At 39.0% G+C, this 17,515-nt stretch overlaps 1 protein-coding gene across 2 annotated transcripts in view; it reads left to right on the forward strand.

The window, feature by feature from the left end:
• Window positions 1-17,515, forward strand: part of ATP10B (ATPase phospholipid transporting 10B (putative)) — a 153,983-nt gene that overhangs the window by 133,935 nt on the left and 2,533 nt on the right. For both annotated transcript variants that reach the window (XM_025154911.3, XM_004944808.5), the window contains 12 exons: window positions 405-584; window positions 1,146-1,731; window positions 2,248-2,354; window positions 3,076-3,202; window positions 4,706-4,890; window positions 8,509-8,821; window positions 10,034-10,110; window positions 10,630-10,755; window positions 12,120-12,320; window positions 14,099-14,179; window positions 14,304-14,408; window positions 14,872-15,059. In XM_025154911.3, coding sequence (XP_025010679.2) covers window positions 405-584; window positions 1,146-1,731; window positions 2,248-2,354; window positions 3,076-3,202; window positions 4,706-4,890; window positions 8,509-8,821; window positions 10,034-10,110; window positions 10,630-10,755; window positions 12,120-12,320; window positions 14,099-14,179; window positions 14,304-14,408; window positions 14,872-15,059 — 2,276 coding nt within the window. The remainder of the gene's footprint in view (window positions 1-404; window positions 585-1,145; window positions 1,732-2,247; window positions 2,355-3,075; window positions 3,203-4,705; window positions 4,891-8,508; window positions 8,822-10,033; window positions 10,111-10,629; window positions 10,756-12,119; window positions 12,321-14,098; window positions 14,180-14,303; window positions 14,409-14,871; window positions 15,060-17,515) is intronic.

The following is a 17,515-nucleotide window of genomic DNA, read 5'->3' on the forward strand; positions in this document are numbered from 1 at the left end:
CAAGCCATAAGCCAGCTGCATTCTCTGTTGAAATAAAATCCCCACTCCCCCACTGAGACAGAAGATCCCAAATGCATTTCCATTTGGGATGCCCTTTAATTCATTAGTCAGCAGTTTCAAAATTGGGGGTCATATTATAGACTATTCTTGGGATAGATCTCAGAAGAAATACAATTCTGAAACTTCCTTCTATTTTAAGGAGTATTTCCTCCCAATAATCTAATTAGTTATGCAGCCTTTAAAAATCCATCCTTTTTCCCTAGATATTCAGTAAAAAGACATTTATCTTACATAGTTCTAGGTGTGAACTGAGTAAGAGAGAGCAAAAAACTACCAAGCTGAGAGCTCTTCCTTGGTGATAGCTGTAAATGCAAATAATTCTCCTTAAGTAACTTCTCTTCCAGGAGAAGGATGTGACTCCGGATAGCAGGCTGCTGAGGAGAGTGAGGGAAGCTGCACTGCGGACTGAAAACATCTCTCCTTTTATACATATGAAAACTGCCACCTCTCTCACTGACTTTTTTCTTGCCCTTGCTATCTGCAATACAGTCGTGGTCTCCACAACTACTGAGCCAAGACAAAGGGTAATCTAACTTTGATTAAGTATTCAAGGGAAATTGATTATGCTTGCATTTAATGACGTAGAACGGTGTTCAGTGAAACCTGAGCAATGGTTATTTGGGGCACTCTTCTCTAGTTCTTTTACCTTTTGTGTAGTGTGTACCGTCTCACTACCGATGTACACCCCTACCCAACAAGGCTCTTTATGTTTGATGGATAGCTATGACTACCATGCTATCTGCACTTTCCCTTTTAGATTTAATATTACATTTACTGTAATAAATATGCTGAATGTACTGGGTTTTCTCTTATCTCTCAGGCCATTAACAGAATTACAAGAGCCTTGATTCCATCTCTACTTCAGAGGCAGAGACACAAATCACCATCAAATTTGGATGTCACTTCACAAATGACTCCTCTACTGATTTCCCCTAACACAGTTAAACAGAAAAAAAAACATTGCAGCTCTTTTTTATTAATGTCATTTAGATGCAAACAAATATGTTGCGGTTTTGGAAATCATGCTGTAGCTCACATTTGTTTATTTTTAACCATGGTAAACCAAGATTTTCTCATATTTCTAGGTTACAGTCCCACCACCAATAAAACCTTCAGGAATCACCCTGGAGAAGATTCATCAGATATTTCAGCGGCTGAAACTAGTAAGCCTTAGCCAGTCTTTTTCATCTTCTCAGTCTAGTTCAGACCTAGGAGCTAGCTTCAGTGCAAAGAACACCGAGGAGCATCTTGCTACGCTGGATTGCTGTGACAATGATGACGGCTACTGTGACAGCAGTAGGGGCGCTGGGCTCCAGGACAAGAGCAGCAGAGATATTGGCAGTGCTTCCTTGGATGAGGTTTTTCAGTCCGTTACTCATGGTACTTTGCCAACAGACTTTTGTTATGAGGCTGAGAGCCCAGATGAGGCAGCACTTGTCTATGCCGCCCAGGCATACAGTTTTACTTTAGTGTCCCGGACTCCCGAACAGGTGACCGTACGGTTGCCACAGGGCACACTTCTAACTTTTGATATTCTCTACACTTTGGGATTTGATTCAGTAAGGAAAAGGATGTCTGTAGTGGTGAGACACCCTCTGACCAAGGAGATTATTGTCTACACAAAAGGAGCTGACTCTGTTATAATGGACTTGTTGGAAGACCCTGGCAAAGGTAATTAGCCAAAGAGCTATTTCTGTTGTGTCTCCTACACAGAGGCATAAGAAGTCTGCAGTACCCTTTTTTGCATGAAATATTATATCTAGGCATCAGGAGTATAAAAAAAGAACAAGCTCTCCATGGTGTTATCCTTGCAGATCAGAACTGAGGTACTTATTTAACCTGAGGAGTGCTGAGAATATGGAATGGGCTAATTAAAATTCACTGATGATGCTAACCCATGTGGATTGTGTACTCTGCAGTAATACTGTCATAAGGAGCTGACCATGGTATTTTAGCTTGTCAGCAAGAGTGCTATAACATTAAAAAAGCAAACAAACAAAAAGCAAGTAATGTAATCTTAAAGGAAACAAGGAACCTTACTGAGCTTTTCGTTTATGTGACCCACAGCCACTTTGAAGGGAATTGCTGTTACAATGAAGTCCTGTTTTCATTAATGTCCACCCTTAGGTCATTAAGTCTGAAATGGTCTGTGCTTAACATATGGAATCTTTTCCTTGTATTTCACAGCTGACACTAATGCAGAGAGGAGAATGAAAAGAATAAAAGACAAAACACAGAAACATTTGGACTGCTATGCACGTGATGGCCTCCGAACTCTGTGCATAGCTAAGAAGGTAGGAAGGCGTTCCCTAATGTTTGCAGTTTTTATCTGTATATGTCATTAGATTTATTAGAAAAATGCAGTAGTTATAATGCTTTGTTCTTTGGAAAACAAGACAGATTGAACACATTTTCTGTCCCTCTCTTTGATTACTCTGTATTCTTTTTCTCCTCTTTTTCTCCAGTGTTTGGCCAGTTTAGGCAGACAGTGGATTCTTCATCAGCCTCAATGCATTCATTTCTGTTTATTCTGTGGTAACTGTAGCTGACCTTTAGTAGAGACTCCAGGAAAGAAACAGAAAGTCCATAAGAGAGCCAACCTTCTGTTTTGCTTGGCATTCAGCTTTCCAAAATCTTGTTCCTAGCCTGGGTCAGTGCATTTTAGCCTGATATGAGAGGTGTCTGTGCAATAAGTGGGTCGTATTCAAACACTTGAGAAATGTAGAGCAATCTTCAGAATCTGTGTGATCCAGTTCGGACTCCCAGCTGAGGGCTATGGGAACAGCAGTTTCTGTAGACCATGTTTTTAATTCTTAGCTCCCACAGATGGGAAGGCAGGACTATTTTACTCATTGCTACCTCTTCCTGCAATCTTAAATTGAAAATGTTTGTCTTGTATTGAAGGCAACAGAGTACCATATCATTCCAGGAGTTAAGTCTTGCAATCTAGAGTGTCGACATCCTTCTCCTCTTATTTAAAATTAAAATGAGTTCTGCTTAAATTCTGTTATGCAGGTCTTGAGTGAGGATGACTTTCAAAAATGGGCCAATTTTCGTCAGGAGGCAGAAGCTGCAATTGACAACAGAGATGAGCTGTTAATGGAGACAGCACAGCATCTGGAGACCAAACTCACCTTGCTGGGTAGCTAAAAATATGAATTGTCATTGCATGAAGTATCACTTGCTCTCCTGCGATATTCTTGGCAATCAGACAGACAACAGCTTATACTAGTTTATATAAAAAAGGCTTCCTCTGAGGTTTGAAAATCTCAGGGCAGGAGTACACAATCCAGTGATGGTGTTTAAACAAATTCTTACACATTTTGAGTAGCAGTAACTTTGAAAAGGTGTACTGAAACTTTCATGTGCTATGAGCAAAGAACATGTTCATCAGCTGTTACTGCAGCTCTGCTGACATGTTAGATAATGAAGTTCCCATAATTTGATAGCATTTGTGTCCTCAGATAAACCTATAAAATGTTATATATTAAGTTTATTTTTGAGCATGAATTCCAAGGGAATTTCTATTCTAGAACTGCATTATAAAAAATGGTAACTGCACGAAGACATTCTTGCTAGCAAATTCCTGCCATCATTTCACTGTCATGTTTGCTTTCTGAATTTTGTAAAATAGTGATATTTCATGTTAAAAGTTACCTCTCTGGTACTTGTGCATCATCCATCACTGTAGTATCTTTTTCGCATTCACATTACTCTGTTAAATTGCAGAGCATTTCAGTGCTTTTTTTCTTCATTTTTCCAAATATTTTGGTCTTTAAGACTTGGCTTTTCAGATTCACCCCATTCTCATCTTTCTGTGAATAGAATCTTTGTTATGCTGAATTTCTGTGATTACAAACTAGTGGCATTATGGCTTCTCATAATCTCTGCAATGATTTAAAAAAATTAGAGTAATAACATTAAATGCCATAAGCAGAATAACATTAAATGCCATAAGCAGAATGACATAAGAAGTAATGTAGGTCTTGTCAGAATGTGTTACCTTTGCTGACTCTGAAGGCTGTGTGCATTCATACTTCATTTCACAAAAACTGTTATTTTAGCTTGAATCAATATCTATAATACACCATGTTCATAACATCTCCAAAGTGACCTCTAGTGGAAGAGATAAGAAGAGTATTTTAACATTCAGGTGGTGATTTGGGGCTAGGATGAGTGTGGTATCTGTTTTTAAGTTTGCACATTTTAAAGAAGAAAACTTCCTATACTTTTGCTTTTCCCTTTGATGAGTGGAGCCTCTAACTTGGCAAGAAGATAGCATTCATTTAAATAGCCAAAGTTCATCTTTCCTGGTTGCTTTTATGGGGCTTGATGCAGTACTTTAAAAATGCATATGGAGTAATTCCTCTGCCAGTACATTGTCATTTTGGATTATTAAGAAGAAATGAAATGCATTGTTCTAGCATCAAGTAAAATGAAGAGCCAGAATTTGATTGATGACAGATTTAGGTCTTAATCCAAATGCAGATTTTGTGCCTGTGTGTTTATTTGCTGGACAATATATTGATTCAACTCTTTATAAGCTCAGGATAATGACTGAATCATTTTTCTTTAAGAAAAAGAAAGCAACATGCTTTACAAATGAGAGAAAATCAGTTCACGTCTTCTTCTCCTGTTTGCCCAGGAGCAACAGGGATTGAAGATCGGCTGCAAGATGGAGTGCCTGACACTATTGCTGCGCTTCGAGAAGCTGGGATACAGATCTGGGTGCTGACAGGAGACAAACAGGAAACAGCAGTTAACATTGCGTATTCCTGTAAGCTCCTGGACCAAAGGGACACCGTCTTCACCATTAACACAGAAAATAAGGTGAGTACAGAGAAATGGAGTGTGCTGTCTCTCCATTCCTTCACAGCTTGCAGCTTGACACTGTTTTGCTTTAGGCTGCAGTCACCACAAGAAAACACAGCTAAGTCCATGAAACTGCATCAGGTCACATACTCTCTAGACCACATATAACAGAATGAGCTGGAACACAGGACAGTCATGTATAATTTAGTTCACTTAAAATAAAATGAGTTTCCCAAATAAAGACTGTCTTTTCTAAAAATGACCTCCCCAGTGAGCTTTATAAAGACAGTAGTTTTATAAGACACGCAGTTGTGATTCCTTATACATGCAGTCCTGATAAATGCAGTGTCTGATTCCTTCATAGCATCGATAGTTGTCTTTTCACATTGCAATGGAAATTTCAACTGCAGTGGTATTATAAATCCAGGTGATATCTGTAGGAATTTGGGCTTTTAGAAAGTACTTGCATGAGTCAGTCTGGGAAAAAAAATGCAGTTGCAGATTTAATGGAATTCAGAACTTTTTAGTTGCATGTTCTCAAATAGGGTTAGGCTGAATCAGAAATATATTAGTGAACAGAAGTATCTTTTTGAGTAAGAATCACTTCACCTTCTCACATACCTAAATATAGTTCCTGTGGAGTGGTTGAAGATGCAGTGACTTTATTGACACTCCATCATGGTACGCTTAGTTGTAATTGCACACAGATATTCCCTGAATTTCCATGGGCAACGAGAAGGTCAGACGGTGGGAAAAGCAAACATGCTCCAAAATGAAAGTAATCACTTGAAGGTCATTACTGGCAGTTCCTGTGACTTGTGAAAATACAGAGAACAATCAGTAGTGCAATCTATGGCTATTCCTAAAACCACCTGGACAGAGAAGAGAAATAGAGAAACTTTCAACAAAATTGAAAGTAGATGCCATTAAGGACAGTGAGAAATAAAAGCTTTAGAAAAACAGCTCTTGCTTTTGCAGATTTTGAAGCAACGTTAGTAGGGTACCACAGAAACCATCGCTTTCAGCAAGTGGAATGTCCACCACGGTGCACAGCTTCACGTCTCATTCCTCCAGGCATCCTGGCAAGGCAGATGGCTTTGAGAGGCAGACTTAGGGATGAGCAAGTTCAAGCATTGCGGCTCAGCCAGAACCAATTGCAAAGGGGAAGCCAGCCTTTACTGTTTCTAATGTCCAAAAGGCCATCTGTGCTGTCCTCATCCTTATTTTGTTGTTAATGCTTTCTTACCACACAGCCCCATGTGCTGTAAGGTGCAGCACAGTGCTGCTCTGTCCTCTTCGTGCAGCATTCACTTGTGAGCCGCACTCAGCAGCAATGACAGCTGTCAAGAGAAAAGCCTTTTTGTAGGTAGGAGGTCAAAGGGAGAAGGCAGGGCTTCTTTCTGGGCAAATCACTTGTCGTGCTTTCCTCCATTTTTCTCCCCATGGAAGATAGATTCCTAATCCAAGCTTGATTTTCTCCATAAAGCTATTGTGAGGATAATTAAATAATGTTAAAATACTGACTGTTTTTCTTATGATAGGCAATTGTATAGAACAGTTAGATGGCCTACTTTCTAGCTTCTTTTGTCTGCAGCTTGTAGCTCTCCAAAAAGGAATAAAATCCTATGCAAATGTCTCTCTCTTTTAATGTCACGGAAATAGGGAAACACACAAAGATGATATGGAATTTGGCACGGAATGCATTCCTTGCTTCAATGTGTAATTTCATTTGATACGCATATCTGCTTTAACGGAAGGCAGAATGAATATATTTAGGATGGAAATTAGAAGATGGTTTCTGTCAGAGGGGGGATGCTGCAAGCAGCACCACCCCGCCTCCAGGAAACAGTTACGTGTGCCCACCTACAGCTCCCAACAGGGCCATCAGGCTGGGGCAGGTGCACGCTGCATGCACATAGGTGCTTGCATGAATATATGTGATTCAAAATGAAGCCAAGGGCACAAATTCTGGGACGCTTTCTGATAGCTGCAGTGGGGGAAAACAAATGATGCAAACAAAGGTTTCTCCTTTCACAAAAGCCCATTAATTTTGATAAAGTTAACTCTTAAACTAAATACCCATTGAAGTAAAAAGCATTTGATGGGGGTTAATAGAATATTATAGTTGAAGTGGATTCAGGTGGAAAATACCACAGTGCTTCTTTATACCTGTGGGTAATTTTCTGCCAGAAGTTCATCTTTGTTCATGTCCAAGTTCTTCCCCTTGAGGATTCTGAATTCAAGAGCTTGGAATATCTTAGCATCTTTGCCTGCTTTTCATTTTGCTGTCTGAATCAATTTTGAGCACTGCATCAAGAAATCCCAGATAATTTTACCCAACCTCTTCTAGTGCTGAAGAATGTGTGGAAGATGTGAGGCTCAACAACAAGAGGAGACAATTGCAAGAGTGGCAGTTGGGGAACCACAGCGACAGTGGGAAAGGACAGTCTTTCCAGCCCTAAGCCCAGCAGCTTATTGAAATGCTGGAAATTAGCCATATTCCATAAGAAACAACCCAAGCAGGCAGTTTGGAGGGATTCATTTAAAAATGAAAACCCCGGCAATCCTGGAATTTCCCATACAATTTTTGGTTTGCTTGCAGAAAGATGATGTCGCTTCAATATTTTTGGGAGATTTCAGCGTGCAGGCTAGATGCAGCTCTTTATTAGGTGTCAGAGGAACATTTGATTCCAGAACCTCCCACTGAAGTGTAATTTAAATCTTGCAAACATCCTACACATCTACCTTATGCAACATAAAGTGAAAAAAACGTTTCAGAACTGAATCATCACTCAATAAAGCTGACAAAAAGGTAGGAAAAGGAGTGATTAGCTCCTCAGGTATTCAGTACTGTGCCACAGAAGGAGGACTTTTAGCACTAACAGGCAGCAAAATAACTTTTAGATCGTTGTAGTGTCTTTTTGATGGTGGTGCACCAAATTGGGAGATCTGTAGGGGAGCAGTAAAAGTGCCCCCATCAATCGGTATGGGATGCTGCATCCACTCTGGTTGTGTGCATGTGAAAAGGGGCTCTGATCCAAAATGAGGCAAGTTTGCTAACAGAGAAAGGCTTAGCTTGTGTCTTAGGCACAGAACTGTGTAATACAAAGCTTTATTTCTGTCCCTTTGACTCAGACCTGATTTGTGACCTACAGAAGGCCAAACTGTCAAAGTTACTGAGTAATTTTGAACAGCTGAACGTCTTGTTTCTCTGCCATCATTTATTTCTGAGGGAAGCAAGAGCTGGACTATCTCAAATCATTCACATCAGAGCTTGTTTTAAAAAAATCACCTTTAACAAAAAAAAAAAAGATTTTTTTCTTCTTTCTGAGCTCTCAGCATTGCAAATAGAAATATGTCCTCCTGAAGGGAGCTTATATTCTGTTTTGAAATAATTTCTTCTTGTAGTTAACTACCTGATAAGATGTGCAGTGTTTTCACTGAAGGATTTGATGTCATCACTGGAATAATCTCCAATCTGATGAATTAGTGCCTTTCTCAGTCGGTTTTCCCCAATGTTCATCTGATAGGCTCCAACCCACTGGCACGATTATACAAACACACGCTCTGTAAGGTGCTGTGCTGTGAAGGGAGATGGAGATAACTATTTCTAGCAACACTTCTGTTTTCTCACAGGAAACTTGTGAATCGCTCTTGAATTTAACCTTGGAAGAAGTGAGGAAGAATTATGAGGTTGAAAAACCACGAAGGAAACTTTTTGGCTTTATCCCAACATCTTTACCAGCCTCTGAGACGCCTGGCCCTGAATTTGGGCTGGTGATTGACGGAAGAACACTGGACATTATCCTGCAGGGGGGTCTGGAGGAGCGGTTCCTGGAGCTGGCGCGGCTCTGCCGCTCGGTGCTGTGCTGCCGTTCCACCCCGCTGCAGAAGAGCATGGTGGTCAAGCTGGTGCGGAGGCAGCTCAAAGTGATGACCCTGTCCATAGGTACCACTCTTTGGAATCTTACAGTAGAAAGAGGGAAGTGGGTTCTTTCCCTGTGAGTTATGAAAACTCATGGAATGTGTACATTGTGTGAGCTACTTCTAACTCCCCTTGGATAGACACAGTGGAAAACAAGTACTGAATAGTCTTTCCTGACCGATAAGCACATGGAAGTCCTCCTTTAGCTCTCAGTGAACAAATACAACCCCCATTTGAACAAGATGAAAGCACTCCATGTTCCGTAACTCCCAGTAGTCCCTTTCAAGCACAGCAGTGCAAACATACGTACACATTCCCCGTGGAATCCACTCACCTAGGGAAGCAAAGCAGTCAGAAATAGTTACTGTTTTGTGTTTTCACAAAGGCCTTTTCCTGTCAGATTTTCCCAGCTGGTGAAAACAGCATTATTCCCAGAGTAGCATTAAACATTGACTCCTTTGCTTTTTACCTTCAAATAATGTGAAATGTGTTGAGTTTCCTGCTCACTGTTGGTAAGTGATCCCACTAAAATCCTTGCAGAATTGATTTTTATGACTTAAAACTAAAAAGTACATCTCTGTGGACCAAACAAGGCATATCAGAGAAGGAAGAGCCTGGTATATTAAATTTCTTGCTTTGCCTCAGATTTCAAAATGCAAAGTTTCAGCCTTCCACTCCATTTCATTTGCTTTACCAGGTAACCTAATTCACAGTCTCCACATTGCAGGCAATCATTGCTGTTTCTTTCCATGGAAATTTGGTTGTGTATTCAACATATTGCTGAAAGTTGAAAGGAGCAGAATAACTCCTGAAATTGGCTTGTTACATTGTCAATTGCAATAAAATTTGTCATATAATTCAAAGAATTCAGTGAAATACAGTGCTGCAAAGCATGTTGTTGAGCATATGGAGTTCACCAAGCATAAATGTACAAAACAGTGCAGATGTAGATGGTGTCCGGGTGTCCATGCCACCAGCCAGCTGGTTCTAGTGGCAGGCTGAGGAGGATGTTCCAACCAAGATCAGAACGTAGAGGTCATTCTTGCTTGATGCCATCAGTTACCCTAATGAAGATACGTGTTACAACTGAATAGCCTACATTTAACAGCACAGCTGTGGTTGGGGTTTTTGTTTGTTTGTTTGTTTGTTTTTGTTTTGTTTTGTTTTTTAGCTATAGCATAGGCATGTTAAGCACCCTTTCTTGTGCCTTTATTTACTTCTGTCTTCCCTTCCTAGGTGATGGTGCAAATGATGTAAGTATGATTCAAGCAGCTGATGTTGGAATTGGAATATCTGGCCAAGAAGGCATGCAGGTATCCCTTCAGTTCACTTCCCCTTCTCTTTTGTCAAATAGGCCCTTGCTCATTAATAAGTTTTCTAGCAGCCTTGTAGTCTGAGTGCCACATTAAAGAAGCAGGTTGGCATCATTACTGTCATAAAAGAATATGCAGTCCATAATTGCGAGTCTAGATAAAAAAAGAGAGTTTGAGCCAACAATTAGCATGCATGGAGAAATAAGTATTTGCTCATAAGCCTGGAAAATTAGCAGATGCCTGTCCACTTTTAGGTTAGCATCTGGTCTCTGAACACTCTCTGCTATAGCATTTTCAGATTTTGCTGATTTTCAGTGTTTTCTGCCTCAGATTCTTTGCCACATATCCCTTTCCTTATTTACATCAGATGGAGAATTCTGCAGATAAAGAAATTTCTCAATTATTTTTATTACAATGTGAAGTAGTAGAAAACTGTTTCAAAGTCCATATACAGATTCCATCTCGCTGGATGGGAGATAAAGATATATTGTAAAGTAACTTCTGTTCTTTTTAATGAAGGCTGTGATGGCTAGTGACTTCGCAATATCCCGATTTAAGCATCTCAAAAAGCTGCTTCTCGTCCATGGACATTGGTGTTACACTCGCCTGGCAAAGATGGTGATTTACTTTTTCTACAAAAATGTGGTAAGGTGATGAAAATTCTGGAAGCTTTCGTCCTAGCAAGCGCTAAGTAAAGGACTGGTTTAGGTTTGTTTTTGAAGACATTGCTCTCTTATTTTTTTATGAAACTGCAATTCCTGCCTCTCCACTTTGCAGAAGTTTAGGGTTTGCTATTTCCATCTTAGTAATGAGCTGCATAAAGAATTGAGAGAAATATGGAATCTAAATATCTATTGAAATAGTGTTATTCCATGGGGAAAAAGGAACTCAAGGTTTCGTAATTCTATATAGCAGTTCAAGAAACTTTATTAATAATACCCATGAGTCTCAAAATAAAATTTGCATAAGGAGCAGCAGATTATTAGTGCTGGAATACAGAAGATGACTCTGTACTAAGAAACGATTGCCAGTGAAACCTGATTTTTTTGCATTTAATTTGATAGGAACCACTTGCAAGCAATGATGCAGTCATATCTGGCATTTTTATTAAAAATTTAATGTATATGCAAATTAATGGCGCATTGAAGAATAATGTAAAGTGGATAAAACTGACAGCAGTACTGTTTCTGCAAGACTGTGCAAACAAGTCTGTCCAACATGAAATGTACTGTGAGCATGAAAGGGTATTTACTAAGAATTCAAAGCATCCATATTTTTTTATATATATATATATATATAATTTTGAATAAGATTATGTCCTGTCGGTGTTAACATTTGCAATGGAAATGGAAAATTTTCTTTTTCCTAACTGGGCACCCTTTCACAGTTCAAAGGAAATTGCAATGTGAAATAGCTCTCCAGACAAGGATGCTGCTGTTCTATTATCTCCTTGGTACCATTAGGGAGTAGGAGGCCTTTGATTCCACACTGACAGCAAGCCTGTAAAAGGATTTTAAAGACTGGCACTCAGAGCTGTGAACAATTTGTTTAATTATTCTCTGATATTTTCTTTAAGAAACCTAACAGCTTTTATAAAGCTGTATCACAGTGGGTCAGTGTGAAGCAGTCCCTTAAGATATACTGCCTTATGGAACAGCATGCAGAGATGTCTACTGAAAGCATCTTTAACTACAATAATGTATTCTTTGGAAACTGTGTTAACAACCAATGTGCTTCGTAAGCTTCTTTGATGGGACTGTGGGAGGTGTAAACTACCTGTGCATTGCAAACTAAAGGGTCCACACATGCTTTCAGAGTGGGGAATAACGTAGTGGGAGACGGAGGAGAGCATAAAGGAGAAGCCACAGGAAATGTGTATCTCCACTGCCTTCACAACCCAAAGAGAAAGTACATCAACATGAGGGGATGTGGATGTGCTTTTGCACATATGATGAGCAACTGTTCAGCTTGTAACAGAGCATTGGGTTTGTACTTGCTTCTCCCCACAGAGCTACGTCAACCTGCTCTTCTGGTACCAGTTCTTCTGCGGGTTCTCAGGCAACACAATGATAGATTATTGGCAGATGATATTTTTCAATCTTTTCTTCACCTCATTGCCCCCTCTGGTCTTTGGAGTTCTGGATAGAGATGTTTCTGCAGAAACACTCCTGAGCTTGCCTGAGTTATACAAGAATGGGCAGAATTCAGAGGTATGTCTTGATTCCTGAAGTAACTGCTTGGTAAGCCAAAAGATGACAGTGGTTTTGTGAGAAGGGAGGGAAGAGTTTCAGACTCAACTGGAACCAAATGATCTATTTATATGTTCTATTTTACTGATAGCCACAAAAAGAAGGGTTAATTGTAACTATCAGAAGAGCTCCTAATTCCTTAGCTAATTTCTAACAACTTTTAATTTAACAACTGTTAATTCCTAACAACTGAAGTTTCATCTTGGGAGTAAGTCTGGGTGCTTGTTCATGGTTGGAAGACGTAAATGGAAGGATTTATTCTGCCATTAAATATATTGAGCAATCTGATTTGGTATGAGTATGCTGCACTATAATAAATAAAGTGGTATACTAGTAAATCAGACCTGTATTTGTTGTTTCTGATGTGAAGAAAAGATGATGGAGCAAATACGTGTGTGTGTATTACATATAAACACACCATATATAGAAAAGTTCTAAATGACAAAAAAAAAGAACGAGTGATTAAAAAGAGAAATATAACAAATGGGGGTTGAAATAGTTTGGCTGGTTCCTGATTGAACTCTGCTGAGATTTGGTGTTTCAAACCGTCTCAACATACAGAAAAAAATCTTCTTTAAAAGACTGCAGCACACTGAAAGGAAATGTAAATCCTTAAATCAGTGAACAGCTAGACTTTTATTTTCTACTCTTGTGTTCAGAAACAGATCTGTTAAATATATAAAGGTTTATGTCAGAGTTAGGTGTTCAGGTTATTCCAAGCCAAAGGTGTTTCATTTATTTAGTTCTTCTACTTTAAACTGTCAGAAATGGTAATGCTCAGAAAATATACGTGTAAGATTGCATTAAGTTTTTTCCCCACATTGTCTGTCAGGTTTAGAAAACTGGTTTAATCTCTGTATGCTTGTGACAAATGCATATATTCATATATGTGCATGTGTGTGAGTTTGTATATACAGTAAAACATATTTGCAAATTGTCTTAATATTTTCAATTGGAAATTATAAAAATGAAAACAGACAAAATTTGATGTGTTCTTTGTTTTAGATCACAAAATTGCAGGGTAGTTAGGAACTGTTCCTTCTCATAGTAGTTACTTTCCTTATCACGGACTGTGTTTTTTATCACTAACAAGTACTTTGGGGTTCACATCACGTTTAGTAATTTTTAGAAAAATCTAGTCAAGGGAGTGCAGAATGTGGTGATGATTTTTTTAGGACTTCCCTTCTTAAGAGCTCTTGAACCTCACATATGTCATTGTGAAGAGGTCATTATTTCTGATTTGACATTACGTCTACCTTGAAACAGTAGGATCTTTCCTTCTGTCGCTCCCAGAATGTTTGTGGTATCACAGCTCTCTAGATAAGTTTAAATACGCCTTGCAGTCAAATTAAAATGGTGTAAAATAGATGCTTCAAGGGAAGGATCCTTAAAACAAATTAATTTCATCCAACTCTACAGGAAGAGCTGTTTTTGAAAAAGAATTTGAGGAATGGGATCCTTTGGGGAAGGATGGAAGCAGTGATTATATTCCACTTTACAACCCCTAGCTGACTGGCTAATCTTCCCAGTAATCTTACTGTCTAGTTAACAAAGAGAAAATGTCTGCTCAGGGATAAGTCTTTGCTCTAAATCACCTGTTCAAGAGGCATTTGCTCATGAAGAGAGACCAGTTAGCTATAATGAGTAGCTGAGCAGAAGAAAAACAAACAAATATATCTGCAGGACAGATCAGAAATGTTCATGCCATCATAATGACTGTTGTCTGTAAACTCCTACAGATATACAAGCTGTCGACTTTTATTATTACAATGTTGGATGCCTTCTATCAAAGCCTTGTCTGCTTCTTTGTCCCCTATTTGGTAAGTACAGGGGTCATTCATATCCTCAGTCTCCAATCCTCTGTGGAAAAAAAAAAAAAAAAAGAAAGAAAAACTATCTTCTGAAAAGTCAAGGTTCATCGCAGTCTACTTGCCTGTTTTCTAGGCATACAAGGATTCTGACATCGATGTGTTTTCCTTTGGAAACCCCATCAATACTGTTTCCCTCCTGACCATCCTCTTGCACCAGGCTCTAGAAATGAAAACATGGGTACGTGTTTAGCCTGTCCTATCCACGTGACTATTTTTTATTTTCTGAATATAACATATTATATGGGCAAAGAGTTTTCTTTCAGAGTCTTTTAGGTTAATTCTGCATCACAAAAAGTAAATAACATATGCAGTGAGACTTCACAATATGTCAGAATTTATTATCAGCCTCAGGGTAATAGCTTTATAAGTGTAGAAAGAAAATCCACTTCTGCTTTGCCTTTGGACTGGACAGTACACCACTTTTGCATATTTCAGTAACAAGAGCAGAATATGTTGCTTCAAGAACTGTAACAGTTGTCACTATTGTCTCATAAGTAAATTTCCAGGTATTTGGCCTGCACTCTTCAAGAGGATGGATTTATTGGGTACCTGCTTTCTAGTCTTTTTTTGTGTACTGTCTTGTACTCAGGGTCAGTGTCTCAAATGTATTATGGTCATTTTATGGTCTTTTGTTCTTACAGACACTGTTCCACTGGATCACGATAATTGGGAGCGTGGTAATTTACCTTGTCTTCTCTCTGATCTACAATGCCGTGTGCGTGGCCTGCAACCCTCCCACCGACCCCTACTGGATAATGGAGAAACAGCTTTCAGAGCCCAGCTTCTATTTACTGTGTCTTATCACCCCAGCCATCGCACTCTTGCCAAGGTTTGAGCAAAGCACTCCTTTTTTCTCAGTTTTCATTTTGTGAATTTGTAGGCATTTGAGTGAAATAGCAATAAGGATGCACATAGATAGGAGATATGTGAGGCACACATGCTGTGCAAAGATAGGTTGTTGGTCTAGAAGTCAGAAACTTGGGTTCAACTTTCTGGCTCATGAATCGTTAATTTATTCAGTCATATAACCCTAGATAAGTCACTTACTGCCTTCATCTCCCCATGTGAAAAAACCTTTCTTTCTGGGTGCTGAAAGTTTACTGGTACAAATACTTTATATAATTGTTCATTATGAAAAACACAATGTGGTAGAGCAGGTGAAGGCTAGAAAGCAAGTCTTTGAAATATTCCTATATGCTTTGAAAGTTACAGAACGTATTCTGTTGCTTCTGTACACTATAGTGCATCAGTAAGCCAAATTTAAGAATGTTTCCGTATCAAATATTTTTCTACATCCAATCCAGAGTCTTAGTTTTATTCTGTGTCACTAGTCAGGTATGGTAGTGATAACAGTAATCGAAGTTAAATGATATTTGGAGGAAGGTTAATTGCTTTGATAGTTTCCACAGAAAAGCTGGCTTGAAAACCATATATGTATATGGTAACCTTACTACTTTTAATGCTTAATACCTTAATCATTCTTTAAGGTATGTTTTGCCTGAGCTGTTCCACTTTTCACATCTAAAACTTAAATTTAAAACTTAAATTTTAATTTTAAAAGTTTTATTTCTGCTTAGACAATTAAAGTAATGGATCTGTTTGAGTGACTTGCTAGTATTATTTTTGTACTAATTGTCGTGAAGTAGCACAGCATTCTGGAATTGGAAGAATCATTGGAAGAAAACATTTTTAGCACTTGTTTTTAATGCTGTAAAGAATTAAAATATGAGTATTAACTTTGTCTTAAAGAAGTTTTCTAAGGAAAAATAATATTTCTCTTCAAATTACTTTTACTTCCCCAGCTGAGCGGAGATGCCTTTGTGATTTCATGTTATGTTATATAACTTTAGGTCAGGATAAACAACACACAGTTCAGTGAGGTCTCATGTTTTCTGGGCAGAGCACCGTTTTCCAGACTTTCTTTTCCTGTGTGATTTTTGTCTTCCTATCAGACCACATTCGCAGTGTCATTTTTGACCCTGGGCTTTCTGCTCAGGTCTGCATCAAATGCATTGTTAAGAATTTAAGAATCCATATTGAAAATTCAGCAAGGTTAGGAGTGTTGGTTCCTCAGCAGAATACTGAGCCTAAAGATTTGTATCTTGTTATCTTCAGAGTTGGAAAACTGCTGTTCCATCATGTAGACACCTAAGATTATTTTCTGCTGGGTCCTCAGTTCACAGAATATCTATCCAGCCCCAGGGTTCTGCTACAACTTGACTGTGCCAGCATATCGCAGTGCATATCTCACACTGCAGGGCTGTGGGAAGGGCAGCAGCAAGCAAAGTCTGTTGGTGGGACGTCCTTCCACTCATTCTGCCAGCGGCTTGCACAGAAGACACACAGAGAACAACTTGAGAGCAAGGACAGAGCAAAATGTGGTCCATACCTTGTGGGCTTGGGTTCTCTGTAGTTGTTCTCTTAGCTGCCCAGCTGTAACTAGCAACTGTACAGCTCTCAGGTCTGAGATGGTATGAGCCTGACCACTGGCATGGCTATTACAGACTGATTATAAGGAAAAAGTTCTTTCTTTACAATAAGGGCAGTGAGGCACTGGCACAGGTTGCCTAGAGAGGTGGTGGTCCCTGCAGACCCACAAGGTCAGGCTGGAGGGGCTCTGAGCACTTAATTGAGCCATAGGTGTCCCTGCTCATTGCAGGGAAGTTGGACTAGGTGACCTTTAAAGATCCCTTCCAACTCAAACAATTCTATTATTCTATGTATTTTTGTATTCCAATTTATGCAGAGAGGAATGAGAAGTCTATTGCTTTAAGAGCTCTTATGTACTCAGTCTGACTTGCTGGCATTTTTAACATTATATGCTTATTTATGTATGTATTTAGCAGCCAGATGCAAGAATGACACTTTCATTAATTCAATTTCAAAGAGCCCCAATGTTTGCTGTAAAATCTGTATAAAGGTCACGTATGTAAAGGTCAAACCCTATTAGAAATCTTGTTTTGAAAGAGGCTTTGGTTTTCAGATAAGACCGTCATGATGTGGAGAGGTGTATGTACTCTCACTGCACAAAATATACAGCTATATAAATTCTCTGTCCTGCATTGGCAAGTAGGACGCTGTTTTTACTGCTTCCTGAGCAAATGCACAAGCTGATTTTAAATTTCTGGTTTTATGTTTTCTATCCATTTAAGGTTCTTTCTTTAGCCTGTTTTAGTAGTATAAGCTCAAGCCCCACAAATACTGAATCTCTTAGCGAGCTTCTGTGTATCTTTCTTGCAATATTCAGTGACCAAATGGTTCTAACATCACGTATTTAGTATTCAT

The sequence above is a fragment of the Gallus gallus genome, chromosome 13, assembly GCF_016699485.2.
Source record: "Gallus gallus isolate bGalGal1 chromosome 13, bGalGal1.mat.broiler.GRCg7b, whole genome shotgun sequence".
Classification (NCBI taxonomy): domain Eukaryota; kingdom Metazoa; phylum Chordata; class Aves; order Galliformes; family Phasianidae; genus Gallus; species Gallus gallus.